The sequence below is a fragment of the Callorhinchus milii genome, unplaced genomic scaffold, assembly GCF_018977255.1.
Source record: "Callorhinchus milii isolate IMCB2004 unplaced genomic scaffold, IMCB_Cmil_1.0 Scaffold10, whole genome shotgun sequence".
In the NCBI taxonomy this organism is placed as follows: domain Eukaryota; kingdom Metazoa; phylum Chordata; class Chondrichthyes; order Chimaeriformes; family Callorhinchidae; genus Callorhinchus; species Callorhinchus milii.
Window position 1 is genome coordinate 322,912 of NW_024704751.1, and position 20,778 is coordinate 343,689.

At 42.9% G+C, this 20,778-nt stretch overlaps 1 protein-coding gene across 3 annotated transcripts in view; it reads left to right on the forward strand.

The window, feature by feature from the left end:
• The window catches only part of galnt17 (polypeptide N-acetylgalactosaminyltransferase 17), a 63,928-nt gene that overhangs the window by 2,703 nt on the left and 40,447 nt on the right, over window positions 1-20,778 (forward strand). For all 3 annotated transcript variants that reach the window (XM_042338806.1, XM_007908466.2, XM_042338805.1), the window contains exons 2-4: window positions 4,878-5,061; window positions 8,904-9,070; window positions 15,984-16,158. In XM_042338806.1, coding sequence (XP_042194740.1) covers window positions 4,878-5,061; window positions 8,904-9,070; window positions 15,984-16,158 — 526 coding nt within the window. The remainder of the gene's footprint in view (window positions 1-4,877; window positions 5,062-8,903; window positions 9,071-15,983; window positions 16,159-20,778) is intronic.

Sequence of the window (20,778 nt, forward strand, 5' to 3'; positions counted from 1 at the left end):
GCCAAGCGAGAGTGGGGGTGATAGGGTCACAGAGCCTGGTGAGGACATGAGCTGCAGAGTTCTGGACGATGTGCAGCTTGTGCAGGGAAGAGTTGGGTCGGCCGACATGTAGGAAGTTGGTGTAGTTAAGCCTAGATGCAATAGATGCGTGGATGAGGATTTAAGTGGCCTGAGGGGGAGAGGCAGTGTTGGAGAGGTGGGAGGCAGAGCAGGTCATGGCATGGATGTGGGATAGAAAGGACATTTGAGGGTCAAACAAGACACCAAGGTTCCGGACTGGCTCAGTGAAGTGGAGTGTGTATCCTTGGATGGTGAAGCTGTCAGTGCCTGAGGTGTGGAGGCACTGACAGAAGCCAATCAGATGAGCCTTGGTCTTGTTCAACTGGAGAAAATTAGGTCTCATCCAGGACTTGACGTCTGACAGTGTCCTGGAGTCGAGGGTGGAGGCAGAGAGATAGAGTTGGGTGTCATCTGCATACATGTGGAAGTTGACCCTATGTCGCAGATGATTTCACCAAGAGGGAACACGTATATTGAAGATGAGAGGACCAAGGGCAGAGCCCAAAGGAACGCTGCACAAGACGGTGCGGGGGCTGGGGGGGAAAACATTCATGGAGAATTCATGGAGGGTAAGCTGTTACCGACATTTTAATCTGTTGAGAAGATCTAAGATTTCCAATGATATTTATATTGGAGAATGAAATTCTACGTAGGGTTGTATATGCAATGGGTCATAATGGCATATTGGATCCAACTAGGCTTTTTTATATTACAGAGCTATTATATAACGTGGGGAGTAAAAGTGATTTATTAAAGATGTTATCAGCAGTGCACATACAATGAGATATGACTGTGTAACTTGCCTGATTGGAGTCACAGAATATTGCATTATACAAAGTCCTGGAAATCCCAAATCACAAGAACAAGAACATCTACACTTGGTTTACAGGTCAATTTCGGTCACACTTCTCCCTCCATTCCCTCCTCAAGCCCCTGCAGTCTGGGACGTCCTCCCGACGTGAAAGGCGCTCAATAAATGGAATCTTGTTGTTGTTGTTGTTGTTGTCTGGTTTTCGTCCTCCCCACAGCACAGAGACAGTGCTTGTCAAAGGCACAAATGACCAGGATTCCCTCTGCCTTCTCGTCCTCCTGGATCTCTCTGCCAAGTTCGTCAGTTGACCAAACCGTCCTCCTCCACCGTCTCTCTACCTTAGTGAGACGGCATTCACATGGTTTGAGTCTTACCTACCGAACCGTGTCCACTTCATCTCGGTAAATGGCTTCTCCTGCCGCCACCCGGTCACCTGTGGCATTCCCCATGCCTCCATCCTATATGCTCCCTCTGTGGGATGTCATCTGCAGACATGGTAAGAACTTCCACATGTTTGTGGATGACACACAAATCTACTTTGCCTCCTTTAGTATCCCCTATTTTGAAACCAGAATAACAGTATAGTTACGGATTGTAACTGGCTGTGCAATTAAATGGAGCAGATTACCCTGCTCCATTTCCATAGCCAACATGAGAAGCAATCTGATGAATGGTCCAATTCACAATCTTGTGTTCTATGAATACAGTATATAACTCTTTTGTTGGTTTTTACTGATTATAACCCCTCTATACTATCTTTAGATGCTAACTTTGGATAACTCAAACTAGGGTGCCCTCAGTTAGTCTTTTGAGGGATGAACTGATGCTCTGCTAGATCAGTTTGTGATCATATTATTTTGTTAAAATGACTTGGATCTTCATCAGAATATGATATAACAATCCTTGAATTTGGTATAGTGCCTTTCACGTCCCAAGAACGTCTCAAAGTGTATACTGTATACTGTAAAGCATAGTGACTGTGTGCATGTAGGCGAAAGCGGCAGCCCATTTGGCCCCAGCAGTGACCCACAAAGAACAGTAAATGACTAATTTTATTTGGAGGATTATTAGGCAGGATACTGGGAGAATCTCTCTTTGTGTACTGAAGTTATGTATAGGCAAATGATTCATCAGGTCAGATATAGACCTATAATACTAAAGATAAATTAGGTTGTTAATGCAAACTACTCACTGCAAAGTGATAATAACAGAGGCTGAGAATACTAGGCTTCACTGTAAAATAGTTAGCAATGAATTATGAGTGAACGAGAGATGCAGTATCTGGTAATTCAGTTTAACATTATGAGTCATCAATATCTGGAATAACCAAGTCAGCAAACATTAAGTGATCTCTCTCTCTCTGTTTATCCTTTGCAATCTCTCTCCTTTTGCTGTTGGTGGGTTTCATGTTGAACTACCTCAACTGACAGACAATCTGGAGTGCTTCACTATAATATTTCTGGTAAAGAATCTGTGCCTCAATTATTTATTTTTAGTTAACCACATATCGGAAACATGCAGAAACCCATCACCGTACTTAAGAGTAGCTAAACCACAGTGAGAGTCTGAAATATGCATGCAACCCACGTGTGCAAATTTCAGGTTCTGGAATGGAATAAAATGCTTTCTCCCCAGAGGGACGCACCTTGCTTTCCTAATTGGTGTTAGACAGACGTTTGCAAGCAAAGCTTGGGGACCCCAGCATGTGTGTTAGGCTACTTCCGGAGTTTAATCAGCTGTATCTGCATAGTCCTGTTTTGTTCTGGCTATCAGGGAATTTATCTATCTGGGGTGATTATAGATTTCATATTATGAGTTGTTAGCACTATTGATGAGTTCCTTCACTTGCTGTTCCTATACACTGCAGAAAGTGTTTCTGTAGTTCTGTAATTCATGTTCTGTGGCACTTGAAGCAATCCAAATAAATAGTGAAGTGTTTTAAATTGGTGGCATTTGGCTAAATATAGAGCATGGATTTGAAAAACGTTTTGTCTGGCATTTTGCACTCTGACATGAATTATGGCTCATTTTATGCTGTGAATTTACACCTGCTGTGTGCAATTGGCTGCTGCTTTTCGCCCACAAAATATACAGTCAATTCACTTAACAGTATATTCTGTGAAGTACTTTGAGGCATATCGAAGATGTGATAAGGCACTATATCAAGTTCAAGGGTTATTATTATTATAATACAGAGCTGGATTTACAGAGCAACGTGTATCATTTATTTCACGGGAAGATCTTTTGAGGCCATATAAATGCAAGTTGTTGTTATTATTGAGGCTGACTTTATGCATCAACTGGTGCTGCATACAAATACAGCTCGCTGAAGTGAAAGGTTAACATTTTGCCACCAATTCCATATTGGGTTTTCATTAACAAATCTTTTAAACAGGCAATCATGTTTAGCAAGAAGCTTGTTAATACATGATCTCCAAGTAGAATGAGACAGAGTCTGGGCTAATATACATTTAAGGGAATATGGTGCAAAATCATGCACAATTACAATTAATAATTACAAGGTACAATTAGATTGATCAGTTAAACAATATCAACCTGCAGTCAAGATACAAAGGTATATATTTTAACTTAAGGTCCATTGCACATTAGCTGAAGCTATGTACGTGCACGATCTTGCAGCATTAAAAGCAGTACCACTAGTTGGATACTTTTAACATTTCCGGTTAAAATCCCTCCTACTCCTGCCCACCCCTCCTAATCCCAATCACCAGCTCGGGTACGGTTCCCTGACTGTCCAGCGCCTTGGGACGTCCTCCTGACGTGAAAGGCGCTGTACAAATGTAATTTGTTGTTGTTGTTACATTGCGTAACATGGGAGATCAACAACCTTTCTAAATTTGATAAAATAAGTTGTCTAAATATATCTGGGGTGGGTGGAGAAATTGTCACCCAGCAAACGGCATAACAATTTGCCTTTATTTAGCAACCTTTACGCAAGCTAGCATCTCTAAGCATAAATAAACTAAGGAAAACGTAGGAAACGGATTTTGTGCCTTATTCTGTTTCCAACCTCCCTCCCTTGTTCTTGGCTGTAGCCTGCCGGAGGCAATACAGGGAGTGGGGAAATGATGGCATCAGTTACTGCTACCAGGTACAATTGGAGATAATGCTCAGAGGAAACTCCAGGTTTGAAAACCATATTTGAATGCAAGCGAATTACATCAATAATATACATATGGGATACTTTGGCTGATTAGAGTACCTTACATATGTCACAGGATTCCTCCAGGAAACTCTCTGACCCCTCAAATTTGTAACCAATCAATAAAAAGCAGTGTGAAGCACTAAGTAGTCCCATATTATAATCCTTGAATTTGATAGCAGCTTTCACGTCTTCTAGGCGTCTCAAGAAGCCAATTGCGCCAATTGCCAAGAAGCCAATTGCGCACAGCAGTGTCCCATAAACAGTGGTGGATTGAAGTGACCAATTTATTATTGGGTTTTTTTCTTGAGGGATTATTATCAGGCATGTGGAGTAAGGAAACTTGCCCAAGGTTTCGCCCTGTCGGGAATCGAACCCAGGTCTCTCGCTTGTGAGGTGAGTGCTCTAACCACTGAGCTTCAGGACTCCACATTGAGTCGTTAATGATGCCACTAGCGTATATAGTAAAAGAAATCCTCTGGGAAGAAACTGACAGTTCATCTCCAAGGAGACACCCTCCAGGAGAATAATCACTTGTTGGTCATTTGACATCCAACAAGTGCGACAGTTTAGTGGATGGCAGATACCAGGAACTCCCTGTGAGCTTCTTGATGGGCAATACAGCTCAGCATGAAATGTGTAAAAGTACTGCCACCATCTTCCTGCATACAGCTTGGACATACATCCTTTCCCACTGAGCGATAGTTCCACCAGGTGCAAGTGTGGAGTTTGAGCAGGTCCAGTATATAATCATGGGATTTGCCCAAAGTAAAAGACTGAATTGAATATGTAACTGTGCAAATGACTTATAATAAGTCTCTGTTATATTGACTTTTGTTTCAGGTTTGTCCAAGTCTCTCGGTCTTATTGAAGGGTTTGGTGGCCGAGGACAAGGCGGGTTACCTGCTACACTTTCCACTGAAGAAGAGCGAGAAGCAGCTGGAGCGTATGAGAAGTATGGTTACAATACATACCTTAGTAATAAGATCTCACTGGATCGATCCATCCCTGACTACCGACCAAATAGGTAAGTGAGAAAGCAGGTGTGAATATAAACAATAACATTAAGGATGTAAGAAAATACAGAATGAGAAAGTTAATTCAGCCAGTCAGGTTCCTTCCAACCATTAATTGCCACAACACCAACTCTGTTCTACATAATCCACATTTATCCACCTTCATCTGTTATATTTTTCTTCCTCCTTGGCTTGGTATAATTATTAAAATATACTTTCCTCACTGATGTGTGTCAATTGAAAGTAGAATATGATCTCTATTGTGATGATCTTAAAGCATAAATTGTGTTATATTAGATGCAAGTTGCAGCCCTGAAAATATACAGTGATAGCAAAAATAGTTTATAGCCAAGTTTCTCAACATGCATTGACCTGAGTTTGCTACTGCAAACATTTGAGGATTAACCACATATGAACAGTAGGTTCCAGTTACATTACTCATGTTTTCTTTATTTACTGTCTCTGTGAGTAAAACCAGATTAAATTCCATTCATTGTGAGTGGATCAACTAAAATGCTCTTCCAATCAATTCAAATAGATTGGATGAGCACATTTCGCCCACAAAACACAGTCACTACACTTTACAGTATATTCTGGGAAGCACTTTGAGACGTGATAAGGAGCTGTATCAAATGCAGAGATTATTATTATTATTTGCCGTTAACACAAAATGGAACAACTTAAACATTGTCCTCTGTGGCTAAAGTTCCTATCCTCACACTGTGCACTGACTGCAGAACTTCTCTACTTATTAAATATACTTTAATCTTTGGCAATGACTATCACTTAGCAGGGAAATTATATATATTGCCAGGAACAGATTTATCAATTGTCTTTTGACACTTAATTTTTTGTTTAGTTCATCATATCACAAAGGAGTGAATTCCAATTCTTTGCAACATAAAGGTGCATTTGACCGAGAATTGTTGTGTGGAACTCAAATGAAAGATTAGACACTGATTGCAATGGTTTAAAAATATGTTGGAAGTGGGCGAGATGCCATCACACAACGATGTATCATGACAACTTGATGAAACTGGACTTTACATTTCAATGAAGCGCGAGATAATTGCATCTGTAAAAAAAGTACAGCACATTAATTTGCAGAATAGGGCATAGTTACTGAGAACAAAACACTGCCTGTTTTATCCATGGAGAGAGATGCACGGCAAACTAATTGAAACTGAAGAGTGTTGATAGTGAAGAGAGATGTACATATGTTGAGATGATGGTGCTTAGAGCAAAAACAAAACCTGACTATTTAATTAATTGAAACAAGATTGTTTAGTTAAACATGATGAAAGAGAAGGAGAGCCTGAAAATAATAGAATGTCATTTTTAAAAAGCCACTTAGATGGAAAACCTGGTGGAGTGGAAATAAAACTTTCAGCAGGCAGCTGGATTCCTCTAGGTTTCACTGGTGATCTTCAAAAGAGTGTAATGGATAATGAAAAACAAGCATAAATTAATCCAAAGAAGAGTTTTATGGAAAAATATACTGAAACTATAAATCTCTAAGAGCTGAAAGATTTGATCCTTATCTCATTATACACATCTTCAGCAATAGATGAGTACATATATACCATATACTTTTAATTAAAAATAAAATGTTTGGATGCTTGACACTAACATGTGAAAGCTTTTTCTCTGTTAATCTTTAGACTTGTGCCTGGTTTGCCAAGAAAGATTTGCTTGGCTCAGAATTTCAAGAAAATGACCTTATTACATTAAATACATCATTCCAATGATTATGCAAAGGAAATGTTATTTTAATAATTATTTTGGACAAAGTGCAGCCATTCTGGGATAAAGTGCTGAAGAGACGAATCAGAGTGCAACCAATTTTGGAACACATTGACTGCCCATTGACCCTTCTCCTTATGGTCCTTCTGGGACTAGCTAATTAGTTGCAGTTTATTGTCTGACATCTGCTGTATAGCTCCTGGCATTTGCTTAGCCAAAGAGGGTAAGATATAACTAACTATTCCTCTGTGATCATATAGCCATTAACCACAACCTCCAACTTTCCAACTACAGCATCACTCAAAGAACACCAAGCATTTCCCTACAGAAACATTTACTGAAAATCCAAGCAACTGCAACAAGCATCCTCAGAAGCAGTGCCATTTTGACTTGTTAACTGAGACATGAAAGTACAGTGAGTAAATGTATCTAGTTTTTACCTCCTAATTTAGCAGTAGAAGGAGCTGTTCCACTTTGCTTTTAGCAAGGTATTTGGTCAAATGAACTTTCTCCCAGTTGGCTAACTTGGCCACTATTTCTGGATGAAAAGAAAATGTGTTGGAAGCTGGAACCATATATATATAGGAGATCTTAAAATGAGGCAAAATGTAGAAATTATTTTGTCCACTATGTCATTAAAAGTATTAACCCTTGCATTTGATATAGTATCCTTATCACATCAATGAGACGTCTCAAAGCACTTCACAGGATGTATTGTAAAGCGCAGTGATTGTGTTTTGTGGGTGAAAAACAGCAGTTGGTTTGTGCACAGCAATTTCCCACAAACAAGTTTTTTTAAATAAGTTTTTTGCATCAGTCTCTACCAAGGAGGAGACGGGTAACCTATCTGATCTAGAAAAAGAACTCAAGGATGTCGCAGAGAAATTCATATCACTTCCAGCACGGTTGCCAAACAGCCGTGTAAACTTAAGGTAAATAAACCTCAGGGGCCGGATAATTCGCATCTGAGGATCCATAAGGAACTAAGGGAGGAAGTCACAGAAACGCTGGCACAAATCTTTCAAAAATCACTGAATACTGGAGAGGTACCGGGGGACTGGAGAAAGGCAGATCTTGCTCCTATTTTTAAGAAAGGTAACAAAAGTGACCCAGGAAACTACAGACCAGTAAGTTTGATGTTGATTGTTGGTAAAATTATTGGAGACTCTTATTAGTGATAAAATCATGGAGCAGCTGGACAGAAATAAAATCATCAATGATAGGCAATATGAGTTTATGAAGGGAAGGTCTTGCCAACCTAAATTACTGGTTTTCTTTGACAGTGTGACAAGGGAACTTGATAAGGGTAAGGCTGTGGATGTTGTATATCTGGATTCCAGTAAAGCCTTTGATACAGTTCCTCTTGAGAGGCTGGTCCTGAAAATAAAGTAAGTGGGAAGCAGTGGAGGTATATTTACAATGGATACACAATTGATTGACCATAAGAACCCAGAGGATGGTGGTACAGGGAATGTCATCAGACTGGGAAAATCTTACCAGTGGAGGTCCACAAGGGTCTGTTTTGGGACCTCTTTTGTTTAATATTTTTATGAATGATCTGGAACTAGGAGATGCAAGCACAGTGGCTAAGTTTGCAGATGACACCAAGCTGATGAAGGTGGTAGATTGCGAAGCTGAACAAGATGGGTTACAGGAGGATTTGAACATACTTGGGAATTGGGCAGATTGGTGGCAGATGAAATTAAATGTGGAGAAATGTAGCAATGTAATGAGAAATGTAAAGTACTTCACATGGGTCAAAAAATCCTGGAAGTGACTATTATTTGAACGGAAGCAAAATAACATGTATCAAAAATGTAAAGGACCTGAATGACAATAGATTGAAGCTCTCTCAACAATTCCGCGTTTCGCCCACAAATATACAGTCAATTCACTTTACAGTCTATTCTGTGAAGTGCTTTGCGATATCTCGAAGATATGATAAGACGCAATATCAAATGCAAGGATTATTATTCCAAGAGAGATCTGGAAAGCTGGTTAAATCCATTACTTGTTCTTGTGCATCATACAAAGAGGTGCTGCGTATGAGTTGTTGTGTTGTTAATATTGTAGCAAGACTAAGGCTGAATTTATATTTTCTGTTCCTCAGGTGCAAAGAGTTGAACTACCCAAAAGAACTGCCGCAGATTTCCCTCATTTTCATCTTTGTGAATGAAGCCCTGTCAGTCATCCTCCGCTCTGTGCACAGTGCAGTGAATCACACTCCAGCCCATCTACTCAAGGAGATCATTCTTGTTGATGATAACAGTGATGATGGTACAGTAAAGTTTCAAGCCAATACACTTGAAGGAGGCCATTCGGCCCATCGTGTCTGTGCCGGCTCTTTGAAAAGAGCTAACCAAATCAACCCCACTCCCCTGCACTCTCCCTATAGCCCTGATCAACCCCACTCCCCCGCTCCCTGCCCATAGCCCTGATCAACCCCACTCCCCCGCTCTCTCCCCATAGCCCTGATCAACCCCACTCCCCCGCTCTCTCCCCATAGCCCTGATCAACCCCACTCCCCCCTCTCTCTCCCCATAGCCCTGATCAACCCCACACCCCCGCGCTCTCCCCATAGCTGTGATCAACCCCACTCCCCCCCTCTCTCCCCATAGCCCTAATCAACCCCACTATCCCACTCTCTCCCCATAGACCTGCAAACTTGTCCCCAAATAATTATCTACTTCTCTCTAAAAGTTGTTGTCAAATCGGTTCCCACCGGCCTTTCAGGCAATGCATTCCAGATCCCAACAACTCGCAGTGTGAAAACATTTCTCCTCCCCCCCCCTCTGTTTCTTTTAACAACTATTTTAAATCGGTGTCCTCGGGTTACCAACCCACCCGCCAGTGGGAATAGTTTCTCCTGTTCACCCTATCCAATCCCTTGTAATTTTGAAAAATTCTATTAAGTCTCCTCTTAACCTTCTCTGCTCCAAGGAGAATAATCCGAGCTTCTCTACCTCTCCTGATCACTGAAGTCCCTCATTCCTGGTACCATTCTGGTCAATCTCCTTCACACCCTCTCCAATGCCTTGACATCCGTCCTAAAGTGTGGGGCTCAGAACTGAACACAGTCTCTCGCTGAGGCCTAACCAGTGTTTTATATAAAGGTTCATCATAACTTCCTGACTTTTGTATTCTATGCCCCTATTTATAAAGCCTCGTATCCCGGACGCTTTTTTAAGAGCTTTAAGATTGACTTGAAGATGAACCCCCAGGTCTCTCTGTTCCTTCACCTCCTTCAAGATTGTACCATCAGCTTATATTGCCTCTCATTCTTCCTCCCAAAATCATCACTTCACATTTCTCCACATTAAACTCCATCTGCCACGTGTCTGCCCATTTGACCAGTCTGTCTATGTCCCCTTGCTGTCTGCTCCTATCCTCCTCACTGATTACTCCTTTTTCTAGCGTAGAATCATCGGCAAACTTGGAAATTGTGCTCCCTATACCCAAGTCCAGGTCATTTATACAGATCACAAACAGCAATGGCCCCAATACCGACCCCTGGAGGACACCACTGCACACTTCCCTCCAGTCAGAACAACAACCGTTCACCACCACTCTCTGCTTTCTGTCTCACAGACAGTTCTGTATCCGCTGTCCCTGTCCCTTTAATACCGGGGTCTTCTATTTTGCTTACAAGTCTCTTATGTGGCACTTTGTCAAACCCCTTTTGAAAATCCATATAAACGACATCAACTGCACTACCTCCATCCACCCTCTCCGTTACTTCATCAAAAAACTCTTATCAGGTTTGTTAGACATGATTTGCCTTTAACAAGTCCGTGTTGACTGTCCTTTAATAACCCATATTTTTCTAAGTGAAAATTTTTGTCCCGGATTATAGTCTCTAGAAGTTTCCCCACTACTGACGTTAGGCTGACTGGCCTGTAGCTCCCGGGTTTATCCTTCTGCCCCTTTTTGTAAAGGGGAATAACATTTGCAGCCCTCCAGTCCTCTGGCACCACCCGGTGTCCAAGGAGGATTGAACGATTGTGGCCGGAACCTCCGTTATTTCCACCCTTACTTCCCTCAGTAACCTAGGATCCATCCTGTCCAGACCGGGTGACTTATCTACCTTGAGCACCATCAACCTTTTTAGTACCTCCTCTCAGTTTATTCTTATCCAATTTCTCTCCCCTCTCCTCCAATACTGTGGCATTGACTTCATTCTCTTTTGTGAAGACAGATGCAAAGTACTCATTCCTACGCCAGCCATAACCTCTGCCTCCACAAGAAGATTTCCCCTTTGGTCCCTAATTGGACCCACTCTACCTTTGACTAACCTTTTATTCTTTATATGCTTACAAAATACCTTAGGGTTCCCTTTTATGTTACCCGCTAATCTTTTCTCTCTACAATCTCTTTGCCTCTTATTTCCTTATTCACTTCTCTTCTGTGTTTTCTATCTTCTATTTGATTATCTTCTGTATTTTAAACCTGACATTTATCATAAGCCTCCTTTTTCTGTTTTATTTTAAACCCAATTTCCTCATTCATCCAGGGAGGTTTGGATCCCCTTTGTGGGAATGTATTTGTTCTGTTCCCAAACTATTTCCTCCTTGAAGGCTTCCCATTGCTCGTGAGCTGTTTTACCTGCCAATCTTTCTTTCCAGTCCACCTTGGCTAAGTCCCTTTTTAACTCACTAAAATTAACCTCTTCCAGTTGAGTATCTTGACCTTTGATTGTTCCTGGTCCCTTTCCATAAATACTCTAAACCTAATGATGTTGTGATCACTGTTGTCCAGATGTTCTCCCACTGAAACCTGCTCCACTTGCCCCACTTCATTCCCCAGCACTAGATACAGCACTGCTTCCTTCCTTGTTACGCTGGAAACATACTGATCCAGAAAGTTATCCTACACACATTTCAGGATTCCTTCCCCCTCCTTGCCGTTTACACTGTTATTTTGCCAGTCTATGTGAGGATAATTGAAGTCCCCCATTATCAATACTCTATTGGTTTTGCATCTTTCTGAAATCTGCTTCCAGAGTTGCTCGTCTATCTCCTTCCCACTATTTAGTGGGCTGCAGTATACACCTAACAGAGCAACAGCTCCTTTTATGCTCCTTAACTCTAACCAAATAGATTCTGTTTTTGGACCCTCTAGCACATCGTCCCTTTCCAGAGCCGTAACCGTGTCTTCAATCAATATTGCCACCCCCCACCCCCACTCCTTTTTTTCCTTCCCTGTCCCTCCTGAATATATTGTAGACAGGAATATTCAGTTCCCATTTCTGCCCTTCTTCGAGCCAAGTCTCCATTATTGCCACTGCATCATAACCCCATGTGACAACTTGAGCCTGCAGCTCACCTGCTCTGCATTTCTCCACCCATCTAATCCCTCTTTTTTCTGGACTACTCCTTATTTCATTGCTTTTTGTCTCTTCCAATCCTCTATCTAACGTTTTTTCTCTTCTCTGATGTTACATCCTGATTCCCTACCCCCAGAACTGGCTCCAATGTTCCAGGACACTGAAGCCCTCCTTTCTGCACTATTTCTCCAGCCAATCATTCATGTGTTTATTCCTGCTGTTTTGATACTCACTTGCATGAGGCACTGGGAGAAATCCAGAGATCACCACCTTTGGAGATGCTGCTCTTTAGCTTTTTCCCTAACTTCTGATACTCTCCCTGTAGGATATCAGCCCTTTTTGCCCCCTACATTATGGATCCCAACATGGACCACGACTTCTGGATGTTCCCCTTCCCCCTGTAGAACGTTTTGCATCCGTGATGTCTTCAACCCTGGCGCCAGGGAAGCAACATACCATGCGAGAGTCACATATTTGGTTGCAGAAACGCCTGTCTACTCCTTTCACCGTTGTGTCCCCAATGACAACTGGATTTGACTCTTCCCCGTGTACCCCTGTGCATCCATTTGCTTTTGACTCCCCTCCCCAGAGGTGTCATCACACTCACCGCTCGGTATTGAGTACAGAGAATCGGTTTGTGAGTGCCACACTCTCAGGGGATTTCTGCAGTGCCCGTCGGCACTTCCTACACATGTGTTTGTTATATCTGTGTGTGTCTTCATACTTCAGGTAGTATGGATGCTTTTATCAGAATTATGCAGCACAGAAGGAGGCCATTTGGCCCATTGTGTCTGTGCCGGCTCTTTGAAAAGAGCTTCCAAATCAATCCCACTCCCCTCTTCTCTCCTCATAGCCCTGATCTCCCCCACTCTCTCCCCATAGCCCTGATCAACCCCGCTCTCTCCCCATAGCCCTGATCAACCCCACTCCCCCGCACTCTCCCCATAGCCCTGATCAACCCCACTCCCCCGCTCTCTCCCCATAGCCCTGATCAACCCCACTCCCCCGCTCTCTCCCCATAGCCCTGCAAACTTGTCCTCCCCAAATAATTATCTACTTCTCTCTTAAAAGTTGTTCTTCTGTTTATTTAGTAAGCATTTTGAAGTTGTTTGCCACAAAAGAGGTGATAATAGTCCAGTTTGATGTAATGGGAATTCTGAAATGGAAATGGACTTATTTTAAGGTATTGAAAACAATAGAAACTTTCTGTAGGATCTACTTATTTCATTAATATAAGTCAGACTTTTTTTTAAAAAAGCCAGTTTGCAACTCTGCTCAGTGTTAAGATGGATGGGCTTTGGTTTTAAGGTTCATTCAGTAGGTGCTAGTTCTGATTATTGCAGCATATTGTACTTCAGCACATAGTTGCAACTGCAAGTGACCTAGTTTGCCATGGAGGCAGGCAACATCATCCTGATAGAAAAGACAATAGACAGCATGGGATTTGGTGCAGTTAGAACACTCCCAGGGACATTGTGTTTTCTTTACCAATGATCTCTCCTCATCTCTCAACAACAACAACAACAAGATTCCATTTATAGAGCGCCTTTCACGTCAGGAGGACGTCCCAAGGCGCTGCACAGTTGGGTCATGACCCGAGCAGGGGGGAAATGGTCAGGGTGAGGGGAGGGAAGGGAGGGAGAGAGGAGGGGGGAAATGGTCAGGGTGAGGGGAGGGAAGGGAGGGAGCGAGGAGGAGGAAGAGAGTCGAGAGGGGAGCTGAAGGCACGGTCAAAGAGAAAGGTTTTGAGACCGGCCTTGAAGGAGGAAAGGGAGGAAGCAAGGCGAAGGCACTGGGGGATGGAGTTCCAGAGCCTGGGGGCTGAGAGGCTGAAGGCCCGACCACCGATGGTAGGGCGGTTGGGGCGGGGGACGTGGAGCAGACCGGAGCCAGAGGAACGGAGGGTACGGACAGGTAATAATAATAATAATAATAATAATCCTTGCATTTGATATAGCGCTTTTCACGTCGGGAGGACGTCCCAAAGCGCTTCACAGAACACACTGTAAAGTGAATTGACTGTATATTTGTGGGCGAACGCGGCAGCCAATTGCGCACAGCAATGTCCCACAAACAGTCGTAGATTGAAAATGACCCAATTTAATAAATTTAATAAATGTAGGTAGGGGGATAGTAGGTTGGAGAGGTAGGAGGGAGCAAGGCCGTGAATGGCCTTGTAGGTGAGGATGAGGATCTTGAAATCAATCCTCTGGGGGATGGGGAGCCAGTGGAGGCGAGCGAGGGTGGGAGTGATGTGGTCCCGAAGCCTGGTGCGGGACAGTACACGAGCTGCAGAGTTCTGAATGACCTGCAGCTTGTGGAGGGAGGTGGCGGGAAGGCCGGCGAGGAGAGAGTTCCCATAGTCCAGCCTTGAGGTGACAAAGGCGTGAACCAGGGTTTCAGCGGCGTGAGGGGTGAGGTAGTGCCGTAATCTGGCGATATTCCGGAGGTGATGGAAGGCGGTGCCAGTTGTGGTGCGGATGTGAGGGAGAAAGGACAGCTCAGGGTCGAACAAAACGCCGAGGTTCCTGACTGGCTTTGAGAGGTGGAGAGTACAGCCTTGGATGCTGATGGTGTCAGCGCCTGAGGTGCGGAGGCGCTGACGTGAGCCAATCAGGAGGACCTCGGTTTTTCGCACGTTGAGCTGAAGAAAGTTGTCTCTCGTCCAGGACTCGATGTCGGACAGACAGCTGTCAGGACATCGGTGGTCGTGGAGTTGAGAGTAGAGGAGGAAAGGTAGAGTTGGGTGTCATCCGCATACATGTGGAAGTTAACCCCATGTTTGCGGATGATGTCACCAAGGGGGAGCATATAGAGGGTGAAGAGGAGGGGACCGAGGACAGAGCCCTGAGGGACACCACATGAGACAGTACGGGGGGTGGAGGAGAAGCCATTCGTTGAGACGAAGTGAAGACGGTGGGAAAGGTAAGAGCTAAACCATTCAAGGACAGTGCCTTGAAGGTTGAGGTGGGAGGACAAGCGGTGGAGTAGGATAGCGTGGTCGACCGTATCGAATGCTGCCGATAGGTCGAGGAGGACGAGGAGACAGAGGGAGCCCTGGTCACAGATGGTCAGGATATCATTGGTGACCTTGACCAGGGCAGTTTCTGTGCTATGAGCAGCACGGAAACCTGACTGAAGGGGTTCAAAAAGAGAATGGGTGGAAAGGAAAGAGCGCAGTTGGGAGGCGACAACTCTTTCCAAGACCTTGGAGAGAAAGGGGAGGTTGGAGATGGGCCGGTAGCTTGATAGCTGCGACGCATCAAGGGAGGGTTTTTTCAGGGTGGGCGTGATGATGGCAGTTTTTAATGGAAATACTCATTGAAATACAGACCCAACAGACCTTCTGGTGCCTTGGTTAAGTGGACATTATTACGAATCATTCTTAGGTATGGAGTTGAGTATTGAGTATCTGCTCATTGCAGAGGTGCATCTCAGCTGAGGCTGATCCCGTCCCCATCTGATATCCACTTTTCAGCAGGGATTTTGCTTCCGTTCTTAGCCCCTGCTGAGGGAAAACAGTACTGTCTGGAGACCAGACCTGCAAACATCTAGGCCATTAAAAGAATATTCCTTTTTGTAAATCTGATTTCTCAGGAAGAGTAGTAGTCATTTCAGGACTCCAAAGGCCCACAATTCCAGAAGCCAAATATTGAAAGAGTTCATGTCAGTCTACTTTATTTCGAGTTAGGAAGGTTTCTCCATCACAAGTTACTTTATTCTGCCTCAAGTGTCTGTATTCTTCAAATGTAAACACAGCGTCACTGACAAAAGGTATTATTATCATTGACACATGGCGTGTTGCAGCTCACCCATTGCTTCCACTGACCATTAATTCCTAGCTAATGTAATTCTCTCATCCTGCAGAAGACCTCAAAGCGCCTCTGGAGGAATATGTTCACAAACGGTACCCTGGTTTGGTGAAAGTTGTTCGCAATGAGAAGCGTGAGGGACTGATCCGAGCCCGAGTCCAGGGATGGAAAGCTGCCATTGCGCCAATCACAGGCTTCTTTGATGCCCACGTGGAATTCAGTAGTGGATGGTGAGTTCAGTTATACAGGAGAACTTTTGTTTTAGTTCACATCTGATAGAATCTATTCCCGCCAAATCAACACTCTCGACATATTTTCTTTTGAACGGAGAGGTGAATGAAGATTACATAGATTCAATTGCATAGAAGTTATGTAAAACCAATGTTATAAAAATGCTGTAACCTTCTGTTGAGGTGTTTGCCATTTTTCAACTAACCTTTTCTTCATAGTGCTTCTGGGAGCATTAATTCACAGCGTAACCAGTCATTTCCTGGTAATACTAAGCAAGTTACACTTTGGGTCAGAAATGACAAGATAGTGCAGGGAGAAATTACTTAATTTTGTCTCTTGTAGCCTTGTTTTCATGTATTCAGCCAGATTGATGGTCTGTGGCTTCCCAAAGTGTAAATGAAATAATCCACTCCATTGGCTAAAGGAACTTTTAATGTCATTTTGAAAAAGGTACGGATTTGATTAAAAAAAATATGAGTATGCACCATGTGCCATTCACAATTTCCAGTTCAAACTATTTTAGGATGGAGCTATAAGCCAAACTTTTGCTGGTTTTAATGCGCTAAATGGCAACACCAATGATAGTATTTAGTTCTAATCTAGTGGCACTGCCCTGGTCAGTTTTCAGAATAATTGCCAACCCCGCCTTTTCCTTTTCTCTCACTCATTCGGAGAAAACAACTCTAATTCAGCACTTGCTGAGGAAAAGGTAATATTTTTTCAAAATATATTGAGAACCAAATGCCTGGAACAAATCTGGCATAAAATTCTTTTGATTTACTACCAAACTCTTTATGACCCTTGTTTATATTCCAAGGCACATATTTATATAGGAGAGATTAGCTCTTGAAAATTAGTTTTATTTTCTTCTCAGATTTTTCAAAATTTGTTGTCCTCGCAGGATTAATTAATTATATAAAGGCTCATATATAAATGTTTTGCCACATCAAATGTTGGGCAGTTTTTCTTTGAACTGTCAGTTTTCTTGGACGAGAAGGTAGCACATGTCCTTTATGTAATGAGGACTCTCCTTTCCATAACAGGAATTAAGTAATTTCCCTTCATCAACCTGTTACACAGATGGTCATCTACCAAAGTCCTGCTTATCGGAAGGGAATTGACTGGAAGCAGATTATAATGCAATTTCCAAAACAGCATAAAATGATGATAAGGTTCATACACGAATTATGAAATCATCAAACCAAAATAAAACTCCCCTAACCAGTCTTAGCTAACCTTCTAGATTTAAGGCATAAATCTAGAATCTGGACCTCATTTATATTAAGTTTTCTTGTAATCTTAGTATATTAGCTATGGACTTCCTAATGCTCAATATTACAAGAATGGCCAGTAAATGCAGGACATGTGCAAGGGTTGCTTAGTGAAAGCCTTATTTTATAAGTAAAGCATTTCTAACACTAAAAATCTCTGTTCTTTTATTGCTTATCGCGAGAGACGTTCTGATTTGCCCCAGAAGTTGGATGAATACGAATCCTTTAGACATTGATCACAGCAGTGTATCAGTGAGGACAGTTTCTGTGAACAAATTAATGAAGTACCATTTGTAAAGATAGTTACTGTTTTGCAATTTAAATGTACATGCAACAGCAGTATTTCAGAGGAGTCTTATTGTCCACTATCTGCATTCAATTGAAAGATGGCTGATGCGAAACAAGGCAAATCCTTCATAATTTAAAATTAAAAATCTGAACTACAAATGTATTCTAAAGGTTACTGAGCATGAACACATAATAGCTTCCATTTTACAAACCTATTTTCTATCCCAAATAAACTTCATTTTCAGGAATTAATTGAATATTTTAGCTCCAGTGTTCCATATAAAACCATCAAAGGATTTATGCATGCACATGCACATGTTCATGGAGTCCTGTAGCTCAGTGGTTAGAGCACTCGCTTTGCAAGCGAGAGACCTGAGTTTAATTCCAGGCAGAGGGCGAAACCTTGGGCAAGTTTCCTTACTCCACACAGAGCCTAATAATAATCCCTCCAAAACCAAAAACAATAATAAATTGGTCATTTTCAATCTACGACTGTTTGTGGAACATTGCTGTGCGCAATTGGCTGCCGCGTTCGCCCACAAATATACAGTCAATTCACTTTACAGTGTATGTTCTGTGAAGCGCTTTGGGACGTCCTCCCGACGTGAAAAGCGCTATATCAAATGCAAGGATTATTATTATTATAATATATTCATATAATCATAGTCCAGAACATTTTTTTATTTTCAAAAGTACTTAGAAGACGGATCAGAAGATGAGTTATAACTGCATTTACCTCAAATGAGGCAGGTAGATTGGAACCAAAATACAGTCAATTCACTTTTCAGTATATTCTGTGAAGCACTTTGAGACGTCTCGAAGACGTGATAAGACGCTGTATCAAATGCAAGGATTATTATATATTGAGAATAATTTGCGTTTTTACATGCTTTATCATATCAAAATGTCTCAAAGTAATTTGCAGATAATTCGTGTCAGTTGTAGTGATAAACTTGGCAGCAATGAATCTCTGGCAGATGCTGACCGTTGCCTCTTCCTCACGATTACATTTGATCAAAAGACAAACTGGACAAGCAGTGGGAAAGCTCGCCAGACAGTGATATCAACAGCAAGCTATGCAGTTTCAGCTGGTTCCACTCCAGCAGTAACCCCAACACACACTCGGGGGCCCCCCAAGTCTTGGCTCTCGCCAACCTACGCCCAACACTCTCTGGAATTAAGTAAGCAGGATGTGTCCCTCCGGTGAGAGGGATTGGGAGTGCCTGCACCATTCCAGACATAGGGAATTTTCTACATGTCAAAAAGTGGCTGAAAAGAATTTTTCCTAGTTTTCCCCCAAAAAATTCTCCTGCGATTATTAGACCCAAAGCTGTGGCACCTTTACTCCTGAGCGCAGTGTGTGCTCCCAACAGTGAGGGCACTTACCCGCCCGTTCAGGGTAGATTCTCCTCCATCAGAAGCTGCTCCAGACAGGCCGCTGGACACCAGCCAGGGTGGGGGGGGAGGGTAGAGAGAGAGAGAGACAGATGGGCTGACGTTGAGTTGCTGCATAAGCAGAGCCCGGCGTTTACTTGTGGAGAAGAAGCGGGAATGGATTAACCATGACTCAGTCAAACTGCTTTTTTAATGGCATTTCTTGTTTTACACGACAACCACCCCCCCCCGCCCACACCTCCCCATCGTCTCCCGTCTCCGCATGTGAGGAGACCGTTACTCGCGCAAGGCTGCAGCTCACCTCCCGCCCCAGGGCCAGGCCTGCGCACCAGCTACCGCCCAGCAGCCGAGAACGGTGGGGAAATAGCTCCGAGGGGACAACCGGCCGGAGAGTGAAGGAGAGAGCGCAGGAGGAGAGAGTGAATGTGACAGGATGAGAGGAAAAAGGTGAAGTTGGAATGAGTGAGGGTATTCATAGGATTATACAGCATCTCCCATTCAGCCCATCGTGTCTGTGCGGCTCTTTGAAAAGAGCTTCACCAATTCAACCCCACTCCCCCTGCTCTCTCTCCCCATAGCTCTGATCAACCCCACTCCCTCGCGCTCTCCCCATAGCCCTAATCAACCCCGCTCCCCCGCTCTCTCCCCATAGTCCTGATCAACCCCTCTCCCCCGCTCTCTCCCCATAACCCTGCAAACTTGTCCCCACATTTCTCTCTTAAAAGTTGTTATTGAATTGGCTTCCATCAGCCTTTCAGGCCATGCATTCCAGATCCCAAAACTGGATAATGAGGAGAGAAAGAGTGGGTTGGATTTCCTGTACCTGTCCTCCGTCCCTCCCCCCCCCCCCCCACCCCCATGATTTATATTTTCCACTGCAATTTTGAATACACTGAAAGGATGCACAACACCAATCAATCACAATTCGTTTATCACTTACGCTGCTTAGTGTGACTCACTTGTAGTTTACTGCAGCGAACGATGCAATAACAGGGTTTTAATTATTAAGATATAGCACAGAGACTACACTTTCTAATTTGCATTGAATTTTGGTCACCATACCACCAAGGGGGCCGATGCTATGGTAACAACTTTCATGTATACAGGACATTTCATATGAAGGAAACCTCTAGAAGAGCTTCACAGATGAGATTAATTAGAAATGAAAGTGGATGTTGCTATGGCGGCAAACCCAGCAGCTAATGTAGGGTAGCAATGCTTACAAAGATAACCCAATGGCCTACATGACTGGTAAGGGTTCTAATCGAGAACAGGGCAATAAAAATATTAACAGAAGATATAATCAATTCAATAAATTAGAATCTGATACATTATTAGAAATTGTGGGATAAAATTATTCAAAATAAAGGAACTGCTGGATAAAAAAGAAAAGCAAAAGAACCATTCCTTGGGGCTGTTGATTTGTGCAGACAGGACAAGATGGCAGAATGCACATAGCACACTCAAATTTGAAAGGCTAAATTGATGCCTTTGGCTATTAAGACACTGTTGTTTGGATCCTGTAGCCTATGCTGGAGGTAGCTCCTCCACTAGAGTTACAGTATGCATTCTAATTACAATTCACTGCTCTTTCCCTCACCCTCTATTGGTTTTTTTCGAGTACTTTAACAATTTTCTTTTAACCATCAAAGGTATAAGGATAAT